This window comes from Acomys russatus, chromosome 25 (genome assembly GCF_903995435.1).
Source record: "Acomys russatus chromosome 25, mAcoRus1.1, whole genome shotgun sequence".
In the NCBI taxonomy this organism is placed as follows: domain Eukaryota; kingdom Metazoa; phylum Chordata; class Mammalia; order Rodentia; family Muridae; genus Acomys; species Acomys russatus.
This window is the reverse complement of record NC_067161.1, coordinates 432,823-453,044: the sequence shown is the minus strand read 5'-3', so window position 1 is coordinate 453,044 and position 20,222 is coordinate 432,823. Positions and strand designations below refer to the sequence as shown.

The 20,222-nt window shown below is 50.4% G+C and overlaps 1 protein-coding gene across 1 annotated transcript in view; it reads right to left on the bottom strand.

Moving 5' to 3' along the window:
- Positions 1–2,876: 2,876 nt before the first annotated feature.
- Positions 2,877–20,222, bottom strand: part of Myh11 (myosin heavy chain 11) — a 105,772-nt gene continuing 88,426 nt past the window's right edge. Inside the window, 14 exon segments of the mRNA XM_051168257.1 lie at positions 2,877–3,200; positions 8,787–8,959; positions 9,060–9,168; positions 10,295–10,503; positions 11,300–11,423; positions 12,309–12,397; positions 12,730–12,858; positions 13,225–13,386; positions 13,606–13,818; positions 13,948–14,160; positions 16,325–16,573; positions 16,996–17,148; positions 17,239–17,343; positions 18,742–18,948. Of these exon segments, the coding sequence (XP_051024214.1) occupies positions 3,068–3,200; positions 8,787–8,959; positions 9,060–9,168; positions 10,295–10,503; positions 11,300–11,423; positions 12,309–12,397; positions 12,730–12,858; positions 13,225–13,386; positions 13,606–13,818; positions 13,948–14,160; positions 16,325–16,573; positions 16,996–17,148; positions 17,239–17,343; positions 18,742–18,948 (2,268 nt within the window). The 3' untranslated portion in view covers positions 2,877–3,067.

Genomic DNA, 20,222 nt, shown 5'->3' with positions numbered 1-20,222 from the left:
CTGGTGTGTGTCTATTCATCCGTCCATGGCTGTGTACATGACCACGAAGTTTGCTTTTTGTTTAGCCAAGTAATAAAGTAACGGGGAAAAGTATTCTGCCTGTGGTATATGTAGTTGGCTTGTGTGGTTTTGGAGGCACATGCATGAGCATGTATGGGGATCAGAGGTCAGCATCTGGTGTCTTCCTCAGCTGTGTGTTTGGTGTGTGTAGGTGAATGTATGGGCATGTATGTACACAATGTCTTTAAATTTTATTTTATTATAATTTATTCATATTACATTCAGATTGTAATCCCCTCACTCTTATCTTCCTGTTCCCACCCTCCCTTCCTCTTCTGCCCTGTTCTCTTGCCCTAGATGCCTGACAGGGGGGTCCTCCTCCCCCACCGGCTGCCCACAGCCTGTCAGGCCCTGCATTTCCTTCCTCTGTGTTCCCACAGGGCCTCTCCATCAAGGGGTAGTGATCAGATCTCACTCATCAGAGTTGTTGTCAGAGGCAGTCCCCCACCCCAGGCCCCCTCTTCCCCCACCTTCCCAACGTGGAAAATAAGCTGTCCATTGGCTGCATCTGAGCGGGGGTGAGGGGGGGCCAGATTCTCTGCTTGCAATGTCCTTGGTGCATCAGTTTGTGCAGGCTCCCCCTTTAGTGTCTGCCTTAGTTTTGAGGTACGGTCTCCTACTAACCCCGAGTCGCCGCATTAGATTAAGCTGGGCAGTAGGCTCGAAGAATGCTTCCCTCTGCCCTCCAGTGTGGGACTACAGAAGCATGCCGTCACACCCAGCTGTTATGTGGGTTCTTTGGGTCTGGACTCAGGACCTCATGCTTGCAAAGTCCCATGCACACTGAATCTGTTTTTAAACTTTTTCTATTGAAGTCATCTTTCAGCAGTGGTGTGGTGGAAATGCTTGTATGTCATCCCAGCGTCTGATGGGAGGATTGGCCTTTTCAGTTTCTTTATTTCCTATCTCATTTTTTCTTTTTTTAAACCTGTTGAGTTGGGCTTTGGAAATGTTTGTGTTGACTAGAACTTCTGCAAAGCATATCTGCCTAAGGCACTATACCTGGAGAGTTGAAGAGCCCTGGCCTGTTCCTGTAGGGCTTCATGCTAGAACATTTTCTCAAATGGTTATGGGGTACAGTGAGATAGTCCTGCCTCAGCCTTCCAACCCCAAGGATTATAGACATGGGCTACCATGCCTAAGTGGGTTATTTGTTTTGTTTTGTTTTTTAACAGTTTTGCATGTTTTCTTAGAAGATGAGTGTGTTATAGAGGCAGATGTGGTCTACAAGTCTGAAATATTTAAGTCCGTTATGAGCGCTGCAGCACTCATGTGGTAGTTATAATACAACTGCCTTTATGTGGGTTCCAGGGTTCAAACTCCAATCATCAGGCTTGCATTGTCACGTGGGGAGCTCCAGCACCACATATTATGTGTCTGACGTCTGTAGGGGTGCTCTGTTGAACCCCTTCTGCCGGGCAGAAGCACTGTATTGTAATTTAAATAGATCAAAGAACCCTTGTACTTATTGGTTAAATGTGCTGCCCTTGAAGGGCTTGGGTCCAGAAGTACCTAGGACTTTGTGCATGGGATGTTGTAATATTTGTGCAGCTTTGAGGCAGGACCCAATTCTAAACAGAATTCATTTGGGTTTCGTGTATACCTTGGCTTGGGTCCAGAAGTACCTAGTACTTTGTGCATTTGGGATGTTGTAATATTTGTGCAGCTTTGAGGCAGGACCCAATTCTAAACACAGAATTCATTTGGGTTTTGGGTATATCTTCTGCGTGTAGCTTGAAACTAATTCTTACTTGTTTACTTGAGACAGAGGCTCATTACTGTGTAGCCCAGGCTGGCCTCAAGTTTTCAATCCTCCTACCTCCACCTCCCAAGTGCTGGGAGGATAGGCATACACCCTGTGCCTGATGATTGAGGGTAATTTTTTTAAAAAGACATATTGATTATATAGTCAGTGTTCTCCCAGTGTGTATGCCTCCAGAACCAGATCTCATTACAGATGGTTGTGAGCCACCATGTGGTTGCTGGGAATTGAACTCAGAACCTCTGGAAGAGCAACCAGTGCTCTTAACCTCTGAGCCATCTCTCCAGCCCAACTGAAGGTAGTTTTATACAGTAATTTTGTGTATCTGAGTTTTGGTTATGATCCCATTCCCTTTGAGGTTTTCCAGTGCTGGTGGAAAAAGGTCTTCAGAGGTGTTGGGGACATTTGGGTTTTCAGACCAGATACTCAGCCGGTACAGAGACACAGGCTTGGTTGTGAAAGCTCTCCTTGGTTATGTTGAAGGTGTGTTTAGTACCTCGGCCACACAGCCTTCCAGGTGTTCATGTCCAAATTAAAGTCCCTGACTCAGGGATGTGGCATCTCTCTGTGATTGTTTCCCCAGTTTATGAACTAACTCTTAAGTTTACAGGGTCACAGTGAGGATTAAATAAGAATGCCCTGCCCTCTTCTTTTGCAAAAGTCAACAGCTTTACAGAAGAGCCAACTCCATTCTCGTGACTTATAACCTTTTATTAGTGAAAGTGTCCATAGGTACAACCTGGGTGCGAATAAGACAGTGCAATCTCTCTGCTCTCAGCCCTTGGAGCAGTGTTTCTTTAATTCACGTGACTAAAAAAGTCACTTGGTCTTGGTGTACTGTGTGTATCTGAGGTGTGGCAGGCAGAAAGGGAAGGAAAATTTCAAAAAAGGGCTTTTCTACCAAACTGGAAGGGCTGGCAGGACACGGGATGATTTTGGAGTGGGCTGGGGGCAGTGGCACCCGTTTAGGTAACTTCATTTCATATAAACAAAGTTGCTGGTGATTGGTGACTGGCTGTTTTCCTAAAGCCTTACCCACAGAGCGTAAGGCCTGTATCTCTTACTTGGGTTTTCTCTGACAGCATATTTAAAAACCTGAATTCACACCCTTTGTGCAGGGCTGTGGGTTGACTCATGGTGAAGGTGGGTGATGTCTGCAGCTTAGGAACGAATGGAGACAGATGCTAAGCAGTCTGCTGGGCTCTGCTGTCCTTTAGTGTTTTGTTTTCCCTGCCATGGTTCCATTTATTCACTGGCTTTGGTTCCATTGAAGTCTGAGTCCCGAGCGTCCATTTCTTCTTCAGAACCATCTGTGTTTTCAATAACTCTACGGCCTCCAGCCCTTCTGGAAGGAACAAACGAGGCCTCGTTTCCTCTCCTATGGGTTTTAAACAGAAATACAACAGAAATGCCTTTAGTAAGGAAATCTCCCGGTAGATTAGAAGTGGTTTTTATCAAGGGCTGAGACCAAACACATACTCAACATGAATGAGTCACAAAACAAATTCAGGGTGAGTCCCAGCCAGTCTTAACAGTCTGGGCAGTTACATTTATTCAGCTGTAATGGGATTTTATGTCTGGTTTGGTCATTTAATGATACTTAGGATTCTGGTCTGCCAGAGCCTTGGGTTGGGGAGAGAAAAAGGAAAGGCTGGTAAAGGGAGCACACAGGCCTGGTGGTGTCAGGTGGAAGGTAGTATGCAGGCCTGGTGGTGAGAGGACGGTCTGTTTGATCTGTGGGTCTCTGTCTGTGGAAACAAAAAGGCACGGACTTCAAAAGCAGAGTGGAGAGGGCGAGTTACTCGGAAGATACTCCTTAGTTGAGAGATGACACAGCGCCCTCTGCTGGTGTGGAACTTCCTGCTCTGAGATTCCTTTATGGTGGAGAGATGGTATCTGGCTTGAGTCTGTATTTTCCTCACCATGGTCACATGACACAAAGTGGATGCTCAATAAATATTTGAAAACTTGTTAACACAAGGTGTGTTTTTGTTCTAGTGGGCAGGGCAGCCCTGAATCTTCACTGCTCCTGTCTTCAGCCTCTGCATGTCCCGTCCTGGCTATCCCAAGTCCACCCGATTTTACAGGGTAGTGTACTGCTATGTACAGTACAGGCTGGAGTGAGAGGGGAAAGTGGGCAGAAAGGAGGAAACCTCAGTTTACTATTTCACAGAAGGTTATGTGGCTTTTCAGTGACTCAACACATCCTCTTGCTGGGTCAGCATAGCCCTATTTGAAATTGAAGACAGGTGCTAACCCATTTCTACTATAGTTAAGAAAGCCAACATTGGGTAATAAAAGCAACTTGCTGGCCATATGGAGACTGGAGGGAGAAGCCATGAGGGTGTGCCTGCCTACTGACCCATTCTTTAGCCCAAAGGAACAGCTCAGACAGGAAATAGACCAGAGGCACGAGCGGGCCCAAAGATTTATGGTCATCTGGTAGAGGAATTTCCAGTGTAAACCTCTTGGGGTTTCCTAAGATGTAAGGACCAGGAAAAAATACTTAAAGTTGTAGCCACTCCCAAATTAAGGCACCAGGCCAGCTTTAGAGGGCCATTTCAGAAGGGCTTCCTTCCCGTTAGGGGGTGAAGGGGCCTCGAGTACAGTATAGAGAGGTGACCGTCAGTGTCCCTTTCCTCAAACGGCTATTTTGGCTTCCGAACTCAATGGATGGTGGCCTGGGGCTGGAAACTATAAGTGTACATCAAAGTGCTAAATACTTTTGCCTTTTGGAATAGTCTATATTTTCTGACTCAAAAGGTTTCTCTCTTGACCTCAGAGACAAGTCATGCCCTACTCATCAAAACTTTCTATGAGGCCATTGTTCCAGCGCGGGTCACTACTGGAAGAAGCAGTTCTAAATCCTAGACAAAAGGTTGATACCAACTCTCAGTTACAGGAAATAAGGGAACCCTGCCAAAGATTTTTTTTTTCAAAATCTCCAGGGTCTCATCCTGGAGAATTGTGGGTCTTTCCAAACACTTGGAGTTTATTTTATGCACTGTGAGAAGACCAGGCCCCCATAGGAGAGCAGGAGCTCTGCTACTGTCCCAGACATTGTTTCCTGTTGACTAGAGGCTCCTCTGCTCTCCTTCACAGCCTTGAGCATGGTGCTCTCTGCTAGACCACAATTAGTTTTAAGTGTTTGGCAGCAAAAGCAAAGTTAGATACAAGCAAGGGTGTCGTTGGGCTCAGCATGGGGTCCTGGGAACTCCATTGAGCCTTGTCGCCTGGATACGTGGTGGTGGTGGTGGTGGTGATGATGTGTGTGTGACAAGGGCCCATCTGCTTTGTGTCCATTTGCCTATCTTTGAACATGTGCAAGCCATGAGGCCTCCAGAAAAGGCTCCCACAGGTAGCTTTCCAAGTCCCAGCCTTGTGCACTGGAAATGCAGTTGCCAGTGAGCCAAGTCCAAGCCGTCTGAAGCCCTGGCATCTGCTGTGGCACGGAGCGCTCGTGTCCTTTGGACAGGTCAAGCTTAACCATGAGTAGATGTGGTCGCTGTGGCCCGGTTTATTTTATTCTGGACTTGTGACCGAGGCCAGTCAGATAAGAGCTATGTCTGTTCTTTAGGGGTGTGTGCAAAGAGGAAGATGCCACATCTACTCAAGTATCTCAGCCTATACAAGGACAGTGGCACCACTGAGCATCCTGACAGTGTACGAGTGGCCTCAGCATGCAGGTAGGAACAATCCCAACACGGGCCAGAGTTGTAGCTCAGTTGGTAAGATAGCTTATCTACCATGCATGAAGTCCTGGTTCCATACTTAGCAGTACATAAAACAGCATAGCGTACATGCCTGTAATTGCAGTACTCGGGAGGCAGAAAGAGGGAGATTTGCAGCTCAAGGTTACCCTCATGTTCAAGGCTAGGCTGAGCTACATGAGACCCTATCTCAAAACAACCAAAACAAAACAAACATTGCAGAATGTTACAGTCTCATGTAGATGTGATCAAAGTGTTTTGCTAGAAGTTTGACAAATGCCAGAGGGAAGGACAAATGACCCAAGAGATGAGATCTTCCCCTTACATTCACAGTTCTGAACTAATCCAAGCCTTCAGATTGGGGGGGGGGGTCTCACGGAAACTTGCAAGGACTTGGAAAGGGGAAGACACAAGGAAAGGGTTCTGGACACAGAAGGAAAGGGACAAGGGAAGGGGTGCCGGGCACAGAGGGATGGGGACAATGAAGGGGTGCTGGGCACAGAGGGATGGGGACAATGAAGGGGTGCTGGGCACAGAGGGATGGGGACAATGAAGGGGTGCTGGGCACAGAGTAATAAGGGACAGTGTAACACACAAGCTGTAAAGCTGGAGGTACGAGATACCTGGTGGCTCACTGCGAAGTTTCCTGTGGGGGAGGCCCTCTGAAACAGAGAGAGTCCCCAGAAGTTACCATCCACACTTGGGAAGGAGCCAGTTAAGTATGTTAAAGCACCAGCTAGCTTCAGTTGAGTAATGAAAGGTACTTCTTAGTCAACATGAACCAGAGCAAGCCAGCCTGGAGAAGCTGTCGCTTTAAATAAGGACAGGCACCACCTAAACTTCTGTACTACTGAGTCACTTGAGATCCACCTACAAATTCCAGCATCGGATCAAGGTAAAGGCATCTGAAAAAGCCAGTCTGCAAAGATCAATGTTGGACCAGAATGTGGGTGCGCTGTGTGGATTTGATCTTCATGAAAATTGTCTACTGGGCTATGCTAGCTTGCCAGAAAGCCCCAGGAATCCTCCTGGTACCTTTGGTGTCTCTAGCTAGAGTTGGCTTTGGTAGCTAAGTGGGAGGTGATGGCAACATGGCAAATGTTTCAGGCATGTAGAAAGCCATTTACCTGGCCAAGAACACTGTGAAACTCACCCACTGATTACTTGTCTGCTGGTGGGGTTTACCAACCTCCCACAGCTCTGTGTGAGGTCATGTGTCTGTGTACATACTGGCCTGGCAAAATGATTTGGTTCTCTCTTGGCCTGTACAACCTCAGGTCAAGAACATGGGGTAGAACCCACAGAGAAGGGCAACATGACCTCGAAGAACCATTAAGACTAAGAGAGAAGAGAGACATCAGGTAGCTGAGGTGACTGTCCTTCAGCCCAGCCACTCGGGACAGGGGACAGAGGGCCCAGTCCCACTAGAGCATATTCTTCAGGTCATTGTGGAAACAGCTCCTGTGCACTGAGCTCCCAGCACTGGTGCATCTCTTACAGCCCTACTAGACCGAGACGCTGGGATGGATGGTTTCTAGCCTGTCAAGTAGGATCCATAACAGTCTCATCTTGATGGACCGGAGGCTCCTTTCACAACAGATCCCTGAAGAAGTAGAAAGATGAGAATGGAACCAAGATGGAACCTGGGCAGTTCAGTGCATGATGGGTTTGTGATAGAGATGGGCAGTCTGTGAGTGGGCCCTCTGAGGCCCAGGGAAAAGAGTGTGTCCAACAAGTCCTGTGATGTCACTCTACCAAGGATGCTACCTGCACATTGTGTGTAGACAAGGGTGGCAGAAAAGCAGGCCTAGGGCTTTTCACTCAATGGACTAACTGAAGGAAAGTGAGACAGCACCCTGTGCATGCTGGGGATGCAAAGCAGATGAGGGCCAGGTTTAGCAAGGCCTTGGCCCTGCAGGGCAGGTGTAGGGGACGGCTGGTGTGTTTTCATGATCACTTCTGCTTTCCAGTTAAAGCGGAAGTGAGGGCATCAGTGGGAAGCGAGATGGGAGATGAGAAATCCATTTGTTGGGGGAGATTTAGGTGGTTCTCAGACGGCACACTCAGAGTAGAAGCAGCAGTTGGGAGGTGTCATCTGGCTCATTTGTGTCTTAGCTGTGCAGAAAATGTTAAGTTAGAGCTGGGATGGGTACCAGCCAAATGAAGTCATCAAAGCAAGAGAGGGCTATGGAGCGCTGAGGGGGTATAGAGGGGACAGGTGAAGGTTGACCACTGGGGAAGGGAACATGGAGCTACACAGGCAGCCTTCACTGGCAGGGTGCCCACAGTGCAGTCTGAGTATAGAGTCTCTCATCACATCCCAAAGTGCAGCAAGAAAGGACAGAAAGCAAGGCTCACGGGATATTTGAATCATAGAGAGCAGTGGGGTGAAGTGAGGCCGGAAGGCTGAGTGTCCAGAATGATAGGGTACAGAAAGGCAGCCCGCCCTGAGCCAAGAACCAAACCTCGTCCCCACGGCAGTGTGGTCAGGGCACCTGGCAGCCTTTCTGGAGACATCTGTAGTTGTCACAGTGCTGGGAAGATGGGCCTGCTAAACAGCCTCCATACACAGCAAAGTGCAACCCCACCAGACACGGCAGTGTGCTGAAGGTGAGACCCTGAGACAGAAGGTCCAGGACAGAGGGTAAGAAGTGAGGGCTGGTCGTTGTAATGAAGGATAGGCTTCAAGAAATGGAATCTTCGAGCCGGGCGTGGTGGCGCATGCCTTTAATCCCAGCACTCGGGAGGCAGAGGCAGGCGGATTGCTGTGAGTTCGAGGCCAGCCTGGTCTACAAAGTGAGTCCAGGATGGCCAAGGCTACACAGAGAAACCCTGTCTCAAAAAACCAAAAAAAAAAAAAAAAAAAAGAAATGAAATCTTCCTCTACCTCCTCCTCATAGGAGGGGGTGAGACATGTGGGTTAAAGGATGGGAGGCAAGTTTCTCAGAGGCCATGCCCTGCTTGCTCCAGTACTGGACTAATAAAAATGTCCAGTGACGCTAGGCGTGTTGGTGCACACCTTTAAACCCTGCACTCGGGAGGCGGAGGCAGGTGGATTGATGTGAGTTCAAGGCCAGCCTGGTCTACAGAGTGGGTCTAGAACAGCCAAGTCTACACAGAGAAACCCTGACTCAAAAAAAAAGTACAGCGAATCACAATGGTAGGAGAGAGTTGAAGGTGTTGGGGGTACAGGGATGCAGGGGAGCCGATGCATGGGTGCAGGGCAGGCCCCTCCTAGCTCCATGGCTCCTCACCTGAGCTTGCTCTTGAGGGCATTCACCTCACGGCCCATGGCCTCATTGCTCTCAGTGGCTTCGTCCAGCTCCCGCTGCAGCTTCCTGCGGTTGGCATTGATGCGCTGGGATTCCTCCTCTGCCTCTTCCAGCTGCCTCTTGAGCTGCTTGACCTTGGTGTTTCCTTTCTCCGCCTGCCAAGGAAAGGCCAATGGGTCAGCAAAGGCCAGCGTGCAGGGCGTGACGTGCTGGGTGCGGCCAGGGTAGTCAGGACGAGGCAGCAGCGGTGGCTACCTGCTCCTTGTACTGCTCCGCCATCTTGCGCTCGTCCTCCACCTGCAGGAGGGCCTCCTTCAGCTTCTTGTCCTTCTGCTTCAGCGACTTGGTGGCCGCCTGCTTCTCTCTGCCATGGAGAGGAAATGGAGGTAGTGTCAGACTGACGTGGCGCCCTTGTAGTTGCCATGTTAACCAGGACTTAGCATCCCAGCCTTTTTGGCCTCTGAGTCAAGAGTCACCCCCAAGGATTAGCCAGATGTAGACTAAAGGTGAGGCATCAAGGCATGTTACAGCACAAGTGACCCACAAACCACTTATAAAGGAATGAGCCAGGCACTAAAGACTAAAGGGCTTCGTTGATATGTGAGTCCCCCCACAGGCAAATGTTTGCTACCCTGGAGGATAGGCTGCTGCTTGGCACAGTGTGGAACCTTCGTCGTGTGGCCTACCTAGCAGGATAGGTCAATGGAGGAGGGACTTTAAGGTGGTATTTGCCTCTGGTTCAGCCCAAACTCCACCAAGATGTGAGAAGCAGCAGCTACAGGTGAGCTAAGCCCACACCCCGAGGCTCCATGATGCCTTTCCCACGTTGTGGGCTGGGAGCTGGGAGGCAAAACAAGCCCATCCTATCTTCAGCTGCCTCTGTCAGGTAGTTTGTCACAGCAAGGAGAAAACTAACCAATGCATTCAGCACAAGCCACTCACTCCATAGACATGAAGTGGATGGTTGAAGTTGGGAACTGCGGGGAAGGAAGGTCCAAGAAGTTTGTTCGGTTTTTTTGTTTGTTTTGTTTTGTTTTTGTGGTGATGCAAATGTTCTAAAATTGTAATCATTTTATACATCTGCAGATAAACTAAAAACCACGGGTGTGTGTGAATCATCCGGAAAGCTGGTATAAGCAGCACAGAAGTCTTAAAAACAACAGGCTGGAAAGACGCTGTGCCCTGTGATTAAACCGGCAGCCTCCCTGTGTCTGGGCTGGTGGCAGCATCTTTCATGTACCTGGCAGGCAGAGGTTAGGAAAGGCCTGGTGATACCCCTCCTGCACCCCCCCAAAGGCCGGCTCATGTCTGGAGGACCGTCACCGTTCTAACCGCAGCTAACATTTTGAGGGGTTGCTCTCAGCCAAGAGGCCGGCCTGGTACTTTGTCACACACTCCACTGTCACATTCCAGAAATGAGGCTCTTCGGGTAAAGGATTTCCCTAGCACCCCTCCGGAGAGCTGGGGCTGGAGCCTCAGTGCCCCCATACCTGGCCTCCTGTTCAACCTGCTCTTCCAGCTGCGCAATCTTGGCCTCCAGGGCCGCGACGGTGGACTTGAGCTTGGCTTTGACAGCTCCCTCCATCTCCTGCAACTTGCTGCGGAGTTCCTTGTTCTGGCGCTCCAGCTGCTGCCGCGCGCTCTCGTTCTTCTGAGCCGCGCTGCGCTCTGTGGCCAGCTCATTGCCCAGTTGCTCAGCCTGGGAAGGAGCAGTGGCCATGACGCACAAGGCATAGAGCTGGGCTGCAAATCAGCACACGTGTCCCATCCACTCCAAGACGTAGCTCAGAAGCCTCCTGCATCATCGAGACTGAGCCAGGGACCTTCTCTTCCGTTCTGCCCATGCTCCCTGGCCCATGCCCTGCGGGGCTACAAGATGGTCCCTGGTATCCATCACAGAGGATGCTCAGGGAGCTTTCACTCCAAAGTGGCACCAAGGACTTTGGGACTGGGCAAAGGGCAGTGAAGGGAAACACCTGAGCCGTTCACTAAGGCCACCTGGTGAAGTGAGCCAGATGGTGCTGGCTATAGAAGACCCTGCAGGTCTGTTTAGAGTTTTCAAAAGACAGGCAGATACAGGCATGGCACTGGTGGACAAAGAGGAAGGAGGACTCTGTGCTTTATTTCCAGGGCTCCTCTCCCTCTCCCCTGTCCCTGAAGCCAACACAAAGCAGACCTGTGGTGCATGCTACTTAGCCAGTGCTGGGCCTGCACCTAGACTCTGTTTCAAGAACCGCAAGGGACCTCCCACCTGCAGTGTGGGGAATATGGCCAAGTGGTCTGGCCTCACTATAGCCCTTAGGTGGTCTGATATTTTGAGTCCAGTGGCTGAGTGCCTAAAATACGTATGCTGGGTAGGGCAGAAGCAGCTACCCAGAACTAACAGGCTAGGGACCAGGCAGGGGCAGGCTGCTTCCTGGGCCCTCTCGGTTAATTTAAATGGCTTGAGGAGTTACTCCCTCCCTTTCCCTCATCCAAACCTCAGGAGCTCCTACCTGCAGGGTGGCCTTGCGAACCCTGTCACTCATGGCCTCCATGTTGCCCTGCTCCTCCTCCAGCTCCTCCTCCAGCTGCGCAATCCTCGCCTCCAGGCGGCGCTTCTCATCCTGCAGAGTATTCCTGAAAGGAATGTAGCTACAGTGGGGACCCACAGGCCTTACCAGGCTTAGGACACTCTCCCCGGGAAGGTGCTGTCTCAGGGGGAAAGAAGCTCGGGGCGGGGGGAGGGGGCCCCTGGGTTACCCAAGGTCACCTGGTATCATGGCTTGAATACGAAATGTCCCTCACAGCTCTCGTGCTCTGGGGGCTTGGTACTACCTGGTTAGCTCTGGTAAGTGACTAGATGTGGAGGCTCTGGCTTAATAAATGGGTTAATTCCTGGTGGATTCAGAACATGAGAGAATCCCTGAGCTGTGAGAAACCTCAGGAAACAGGCTTGCTGGAAGGAGCAGGTAACAGGAGGGAGGGGACGTATATCCTTGGGGATTCCTCTTCCTTCTTGAATTCACACTGTTTCCTGTCTACCATGAATTGAACGTCATCTTCAACATACTCCTGTCACCATGGTGCTCTGTAGTAACCTGAGTCCAGGACCAGCAGAGGCAAAGACCCTGGGCCGAGTCCTCTGAAACCATGAGCCAAAATAAGCCCCTTTAAAAAACAGACTCTTGAGTTTTTGAGCCATACCAGAGCAAAGTTAGGTGCATCCTGCTAGGAAGTGGTGAGCTGGGACTCACACACACACACACTACCGCCAGCAAAGCCAGAATGGGGCGGGAACAATCTCCTCTGTCTTTCCTTGTCCCTGACACTACTCACTCAGAATGAGCCAAGTGCCACATTTCCAAATCAGTAGGTAGGGAGACCTTGGGGCACATCCGTTCCCCAGCCCAAGGTCCGTACTGTCAGAGCTCCATCGAGTTTGCTGTCACTGAAGTGGGAGTTCCACAGCACACTTGGGCTGCTCTCTCACATCACGTCCAACTGCCTCCCTTGCGCCCTTACCTTCCCGACAAGCTGCTGGCCAGTTCCTCAGCCAGCTCCTCCTTCTCCAGGTCAGCTTGCTTGCGGGCTCTCTCAGCTGCTGCTAGGTCCTGAAGCAGGAGAGAGAGGGGGTGAGGGAGGGAGGGAGGGAGAGAGAGAGAGAGAGAGAGAGAGAGAGAGAGAGAGAGAGAGAGAGAGAGAGAGAGAGGTTGTAGCTATCCTGCTCCTGTCACCTGTCACCTGTCCTGTACAGTCAGAACACAGTTCCCCTTTTGAGCTCAGGGAGGCTGTCTTTGTGGGAGGGAGGACCATTCATTCAGAGAGAAGCTGAGAGAGGGAAGGAAATCTGGGTGCCTTAGGCCTGGGGGAGCAGTGTGGATCCCACCACAGCTCTGTGAGGGCCTGTTGCCAGCAGGGTGAGCCTCTCCCTCCTGCACCTTACCTCCTGGAGCTGCATGAGGTCCGCTTCTAGGCTCTTGGCTTTCTTCTCATTCTCTTTTGAGGTGGCGAAAATCTCATCTCTGGAGGCCCGGGCATCATCCAGCTCCCTCTGGAAGTCCTTCATCTGAGCCTAAGTGAGTGAAACGGGACATGCAAGATCTGCTTCACTCACCTGGCTCTGTACATGGCGACTTACCTCTGCATGCCAACCCCTTGGGATCCAGTTTATCTTGGTGAGTCCCTGGTGCTTGCCTGGGCCCCAGGCCTGCAGTGGCAGAATCCTGCATGTGAACCGAGGGGAGCGGACAAGAGCCCAGGAATGGTGCCTCACTCAGAAAACCACCACCCATGTGTGGCTAAGTAGCAGCCCAGAGTCACCAGCCGACCTGCACCCGTGATTGAGGCAGGCTGTTTCCGGAAGTCTTCACACTGATGCAGGAGGCTTCTTCCCCATCTGCGTTCCCGTTGCCTCCACCCTGAACACCCCGTCACCCACCTGCAGTTTTCGAAGCTGCTTGATGGCTTCCTCCCTCCCTTTGATGGCCGAGTCAGCCTGCAGCTCCAGGTCTTTCAGGTCCCCTTCCAGCTTCTTCTTGGCCGCTGCTGCCAGAGCCCTCTGCTTCCGTTCATCTTCCAGTTCCGTCTCATACTCGTGCAGCTGAGGCAGGAAGAGGGGTGCAGGCTACAGGGCTGCCCCAGGTCACTCGCCCACTCCCTGAGCTCCCTCAGCACAACCCAATGCGTGTCGCTGGGGTTGGGGGTGTCCACGCTTCCACCAAGTAGGTTTTAGGGGCTGAATTTAGGTCACTAATCGTGGCAGCAAGTGGAGGTGGAGGATGCAGGGGTCTGCAGTCACCGACGGGAGCTGGCAGCTCACCTGCCGCTGCAGCTGCCTCCTCTTCTCCTCGTTCTGCTCGTCCCGAGCCTGCAGATCCCGTTCAAACTGGCTCTTGAGGGCCTGCATGTTGACCTCCAGCCGCAGCTTGGCGTCCTCCGTGGCCTGCAGCTCATCCTCCAGCTCCTCCAGCTGGGTTTTCATCTCTTCCATCTGGGTCTCCAAGGCTCGCTTGGACTTCTCGAGCTCGTGTACCTGGCAAGCAGAGGGAGCAGGGCCTTGGCTCCTGACTGCTTAGCCCCAGGCCACTTCCCTCTCACGCCCACACCTGGCTCATGCACCTCGTTGATGCACCACCAGTCGCTGAGATGCAGAACCACTTACATTCTTGCCCACGTCATCCTTGGAGCTGACCAGATCTTCCATCTCGGCTTTGAGCATCTTGTTGGTTCTCTCTAGCTCTTCTTTGGCTTCCAGGGCCTCCTCCAGGGCCCGGGCCAGGGACAATGCCTTTGTTTCCTTTTCTCTGGCTTCTGCTTCAGCTCGGTCCCTCTCATCCATATATTTGGAAGAGATGTTCTTCTCCTCAGCTAACAACTGAAAGAACGCAAGGCTCAGAGGCATCCCTAGCATAACCGGGCCTCACCAAACTTCAGATGTGGAAAAGACCTGGCCACACTGAATGTGCCCAATGGAAGTGCAAGCAATTTAGATACATGTGCAAGTCAGCTAGGATACTTACTTACTGTCTAGATTAAACTGCCCCTTGGGTTAGCATAGCCTGCTCCTGAGGACAATGTGCTATTGGATGTTTTGGTTTTGTTTATTTTTGTTTTTGTTAATCTTGCATAGCCACAAGTATTTTTCTTACGAAGTTACCCCATGTGCCCTACTAAGGGTGTGATGTTTATGCACATGCTAAGATGTCTCTGTTCCATCTTAACACAACTCTTATCTGATGGAGAAGAGTGTTACAGCGTGTTACAGACCATGGCACCTAAACCCAGGCTTGCAGAATCCAGCAGAGACCTCCTAACAGCACAGGTGACACCAAACCCCACAGAATAGCAACAGGAAGGAAGCAGAAATAACTTCTGGCCCTCGAGTGGAAAATGAGACCATTGGGAGCAAGTGGCAGCCCAGAGCAGAATGGTTGCTGGGAAAGGGGGGAACTGGGGTCCCTTGCACAAGCTCAACACAGTGAGGCCCGCTGGGTTCTCAGAATAATCTGTGAGTTTTAGAACAACCCTACATTATGTATAAATAAAATCATGTTTAATAAACATGGGTAACATATATTAGAGATAGTATTTAGGAATTTGGGTCATAACAGGTATATCTTTCAGAGCAATGTGACTGCAGAGTTGAAAGGTGTACAGTGCAGCATATGTAAATTTACCTCATAGATATAAAATAATAATACTTAATATTAGTGTTTTGAGACAGAGTCTTGCTATGTAGCCTAGCCTAGGCTGACCTTAAATCCATAATCCTCCTGCCTCATCTTCCTGAGAGTCAGAATTTCAATACCTGGCTGCAAAAATATTTAAGTAAAAGTCTTTTCTTTCTTTTTCTTTTTTTACATTTATTTACCTGTGTGTGTGTGTGTGTGTGTGTGTGTGTGTGTGTGTGTGTGTGTGTGTACCACAAGGTGACCAGAGGACTAATTGTGGAAGTCTGGTCTCTCCTTCCACCAAGTAGGTTTTAGGAGCTGAATTTAGGGCTGAATCTTGACTGCTTTACAAGTGAGCCATCTCACCAGCCTGACTTTCTTTTAATATGCAGTGTTAAATGTTAAGGGAAAAGAGCACAGATCTTTGTAATTTGCTTTGATATGCACCCAAAAGATGAAAAAAAGATAAAATATGTTGGGTTTCTGTGATTCAGCTTTATTATAAATATCTAGGACAGGACTAGGCATGGTGGTACACCTTAAATCTCAGCAGCACTCAGGAGCCAGAGGCAGGCAGATGTCTGAGAGTATAAAGCCAGTCTGGTCTATATTGAGAGTTCTAGGCCAGCCAAAGTTACGTAGTAGCCCTAACCCTGCCACTATCCCCATCCCCCGCCCCGACACAAATGAAAAACACAGGACAAAAAGGCATGTAGCCCAGTGTTGATGGTTGATTCTGGCAGTGACTACACAGCTGCTTTAGGTTTCACATAATGAAACATTTGCAGGAAGTGGTATAATAGGCTGGGCCTCTGTTGGTAAAATGCTTGCCTACCATTCAGGAAGCCCTGGGCTCAGTCTCTCCAGTACTGAATAAAACTGAGTATGGCACATCAGCGATTCCAGCACTCCAAAGGTGGAGGCAAGAAGATTAGAAGTTCAGTAGTTCAAAGTCAACTATAGCTACATAGTGAGTTCAGGGCCAACCTAGACAACAGGAGACCATTTTTTCAAGTAGAAATTAAACAATATACTCTAAAGATTACATGCTTGGAAGGCATGCAGCAGGGCCCCCGAGCAGTCACTTAGAGGAAGGGATAGATGGCTCTCATTTTTTTAGCACTTATGCCAACCCTAAGGTTGCGCCCATGGGCAGCTTTCACAGTGCACGTGCCTAGAAAAATCTCAGTGTCGAGCATTCTGATGTGTTCACACCCTGACCTGGTGGCCCTTGTATGTCATGATGAGATAAGATCGCCTTCCACTGCTTCCAGCAAAGACCAGGGAACATTCAGACTCCTAGAGCCACCGCAGTGCCACACAGAACTGTGCATAGTCGAGGACAGAGTGGTGAGCAAAAAGCCCTACCTGATCGAATTTCTTCTGCTTCTTTTCCAGATTGGACACCAGTTGCCGCTGGTTGTCCAAGTCTACCACCAAGTCATCCAGCTCCTGCTGAAGCCTGTTCTTAGTCTTCTCTAGTTTGTCGTAGGCGGCGGCCTTCTCCTCGCACTGCTGGCTGAGGCCTTCTATCTCCTTCTGCAACCTCTTCTTCCCCTCCTCCATGGCCTCAATGGTGCTTGCGAAGTCCTGCAGCTTCTTCTTAGAGTCTGAGAGCTGGAATAGCCAAAAGTTGGGCCCTGAGAAGTGAACTCTCTTCCTTCTCACTGAGGAAATCCAACAGCAGAGGGAGCTACTGAGCAAATAACCTACATTAGCTCAGAGGAGAGGATCCCTGGGGACCCCAGAGAAGAGAGTAGTCACAGTGGATCCAGGAGGTAAGGAGAGGACTCACTGTGTGCCCCAGAGCAGAGGAGGGGAGAGGACCCACTGTGTGCCCCAGAGCAGAGGAGGGGAGAGGACCCACTGTGTGCCCCAGAGCAGAGGAGGGGAGAGGACCCATTGTGTGCCCTAGAGCAGAGGAGGGGAGAGGGGAGAGGACCCACTGTGTGCCCTAGAGCAGAGGAGGGGAGAGGACCCGCTGTGTGCCCCAGAGCAGAGGAGAGGATGCATGGTGGGCCCTAGCATGCTGTCCACACCTGAATGTTCAGAGTGGAGACATGGCGCTCCAGGTTTTGCTTAGCCTCCATCTCCTCATCTAGCTGGTCCTGCAGGCTGTTCCTCTCATCTTCCAACTGGCGCAGCTTGGTGGACACATTGAGCTTCTGCCGGGTTTCTTCTTGAAGCAGCTCCTATAAGGGAAAGCACACATGGCGGTCCCAGGGATGCCTTCGAGGAAGGAGGCACTACAGGTGTCTCAGATGCCACAGTAGGATACTCACTTGGGTGTCCTGAAGCTGGGACCCAAGGGATGCCACATCCTTGGTCAGTTTGATGGCCTTGCCCTCCGCCTCGTTGAGCATACCTGTGACACTCTCCACTTCATTCTGGGGGGTGGGTGGGTAGTGAGAGACTGATGAGACGAAGCTCAGATCACATATCATCAAGAGAAGCCCATTTTATTCAGAGTACATCACTCACCTTTGTGGGGTCGGACCTGTGGTGCCCAGTGGCAGAAAATACCGAGGAGGTAAAGGGGCAACAATGGCCCCTTCTGGAACCCGTCAGCTATAAGCTGGGAATCCTGGGCCTAGACTCTGCAGTACTAAGAGCCTACCAGAGCCCCACTGTATTGACTGGACCCAGTTAGGATCCACTTCACTGGATCCCAAGTCCTTACCAAGGTTGTCAGAGATGAGCTACAGATCTGAGAGTCCCAGTATTGAAAGTGACTCCAGACTTGTTCACTCCTTATCCCCGGAGAAGAAACAGGGTGGTCCAATACTGTAGGCTGGTCCTGCTCCCACCCCTACTCATTGATTCTTAATGGCCATCACCAAAGAGGCGGATGCTAAAGGCACAGAGCAGAGCCCGTCCTACATCTCTGAATTTTACACCAGCTCTGCACAGGTATGTCTGGGATGTATAATTGCAGCCCCAACCTCACTTCTCCCATTTATAATGAGGCCTTAGGTATCATTGCATTTTAGAGTCATAAAACCCTGTTCTCAAATGCAGGGAACAGCTGTGGTGTTTCCCTGCTCCCTCATCCTAGCTTGTGAGCACAGTAAATGTTCATCAAACTCGGGGGTCATTCTTTGGGAATGGAAGCTCAGGCCAAATGTGTCTATGGAGCTAAAAGCAAAGCTAATCAGGTGCCACTGTTCATCAGCTTCAGTTGCCTCTGGCTCTTGGGGAAAACCCCAACATACATCTAATTGGGACATCCGGGGCCCTTTGTAATCTGACCACAGCTTCCTTCTCTGGTCCATTTCTGTACATCTCTTCTCTCAACTTGTCAGCACCACTGGCCCTTGACCCCTCCTGTTTTTCCCATTTGCCACCAGGCCTTTGCATATACTACCCCCTCTGCTTGGAAACATGCATCTGAGTGTTAGTTCTCCTGAGGACAGCCATTCCCGGCCCCACCTGGCCTCTGCACTCCAGGCTGCCCTGTATTTCCCCTTACAGTATTATGTGGTTTCCTTCCAGACTTTCTCTCTGAGCCTGTGACCATCTCTCTCACCCCACTGAGCTGGAGTTCAGATGGGACACAGACAATCTGTCTCCTTCCTTGCTCTTGTATCTCAGGATTAAGCACAGTGTCTGGTATTCAGTAGGTGCTCAAAAATGTTCATTGCGTGCATGCATGAGGTTTTGATGAGAGGAATTTGCACAGGGGAATGCAAGGGTGCATCTGAAGGAAGCTAACTTGCTGGCAGCCAGGGGCACTTGGGAGGCCGAGCAGAGGCCGTAGGGCAGCAGCATGGGGGAGCTGCCCTCACCTGCAGTTTGTGGACCTTGTCACTGAGCTCAGCCCGGGCGCGCTCCCCATCACTGCACTTGGACTGCAGCTCCTGCAGTTGCGCCTCCAGTTTCTTCTTCTTGTGTTCCACTTCCTGCTTTGCCTGGCCCAGAACGCGCAGCTCCCCGGTCAGATCTGCATTCTCCTTCTCCAGTGTCTGCTTGCTTTTGTCTAGGTTTGCCTTGGCCTGTGGAGGGAGGCAGAGGGAGGCGGCTTGTCTCCTCCTCTCCCTGTCCCACCCCAGCCCGTGTCATCCAACGGAAGGCATGAGAGGCACACAGGACTTCTGTAGGACTCCTGAGATTCCAGCTTTCTAACTACAGGAATCGAATAGAAACATACCATGTCCCTGAGGCCTGTTCTGTAGAGGTTACCACATTTTAGGATGTTTCCCTGGAAAAATCTGGATTCCCATTTTTGTTTGTTTTGTTTTTGTTTTTAGCAACTTTCTGTTCTCTCTTGAGACTGTGGCACTCTTTACTCAGATGGCCACATTTGTCAAAATGCATTGGAAAGTACACTTAAAGTTGGTGACTTTAGCCGGCTATGGTGGCACACACCTGCAATCCAAGTACCCAGCAGGTGAATATTAAGCTTGTGTTATCTAGTGAGATCCTGTCTCAAAAGAAGAGAGAGAGGAGGGAAGAGAGGCAGAGAGAAAGAGGGAGAGGGAGAGAGAGGGGGAAAGAGAGAGAGGGATGGAAGGAGAGAAGGAGAGAGGGGCGGGGCAGGCAGGCCATGGCGGTTTCTGTTTGTAATCCCGGAATTCCAGCTGAGGCAGCAGGATTACTACAAGTTCCAAGATAGCCTAGGCTATAGAATGAGACCCTGTCTAAACACAAGAAAAGTGTGTGTGTGTGTGTGTGTTGGGGGGATTGGTGTGTTTACACAGTTTAGTAATTATACATATTTCAATAAATCTGACTTTTTTTTTCCCAGACAGGGTCTCTCTGTGTAGCCTTGGCTGTTCTGGACTGTCTTTGCAGACCAGGCTGGCGTTGAACTCACAGAGATCCACCTGCCTCCGCCTCTCTGAGTGCTGGGATTACAGGCGGGGGCCGCTGCACCTGGCTATAATTCTGCCTTTCAAAGCACAAACTAAAGACCTGGAGACAGAGGTCTTACCTTCTCCCAAGGCAAAAATCAGTCCAGATGGAGGCAGTGGCTGCTCTGTTAGTGTGGCAGTCCCACTCCATTTAGTCCTGGTCACCACCGCTCCCTTTTATCTTTTACATTCATTGTCTAAATTACCCTGCTGATTCTGTGATTAAGCTGTTTTCCCTAACCAGCCCCTGTACATTTTTGGGTCACCTAAGGAAAAAAAGTGTTTGGGTGAAACCAAAAAACTTGAGGGGAACTCCAGCTAGTGAGGAGGGTGAAGAAGAAAAAACCCTGTGGCCTCTGGAGTCTGGGCAAACCACCCACTTCCAGGTCCCCCCACAACATAGCTGGGCCACACAG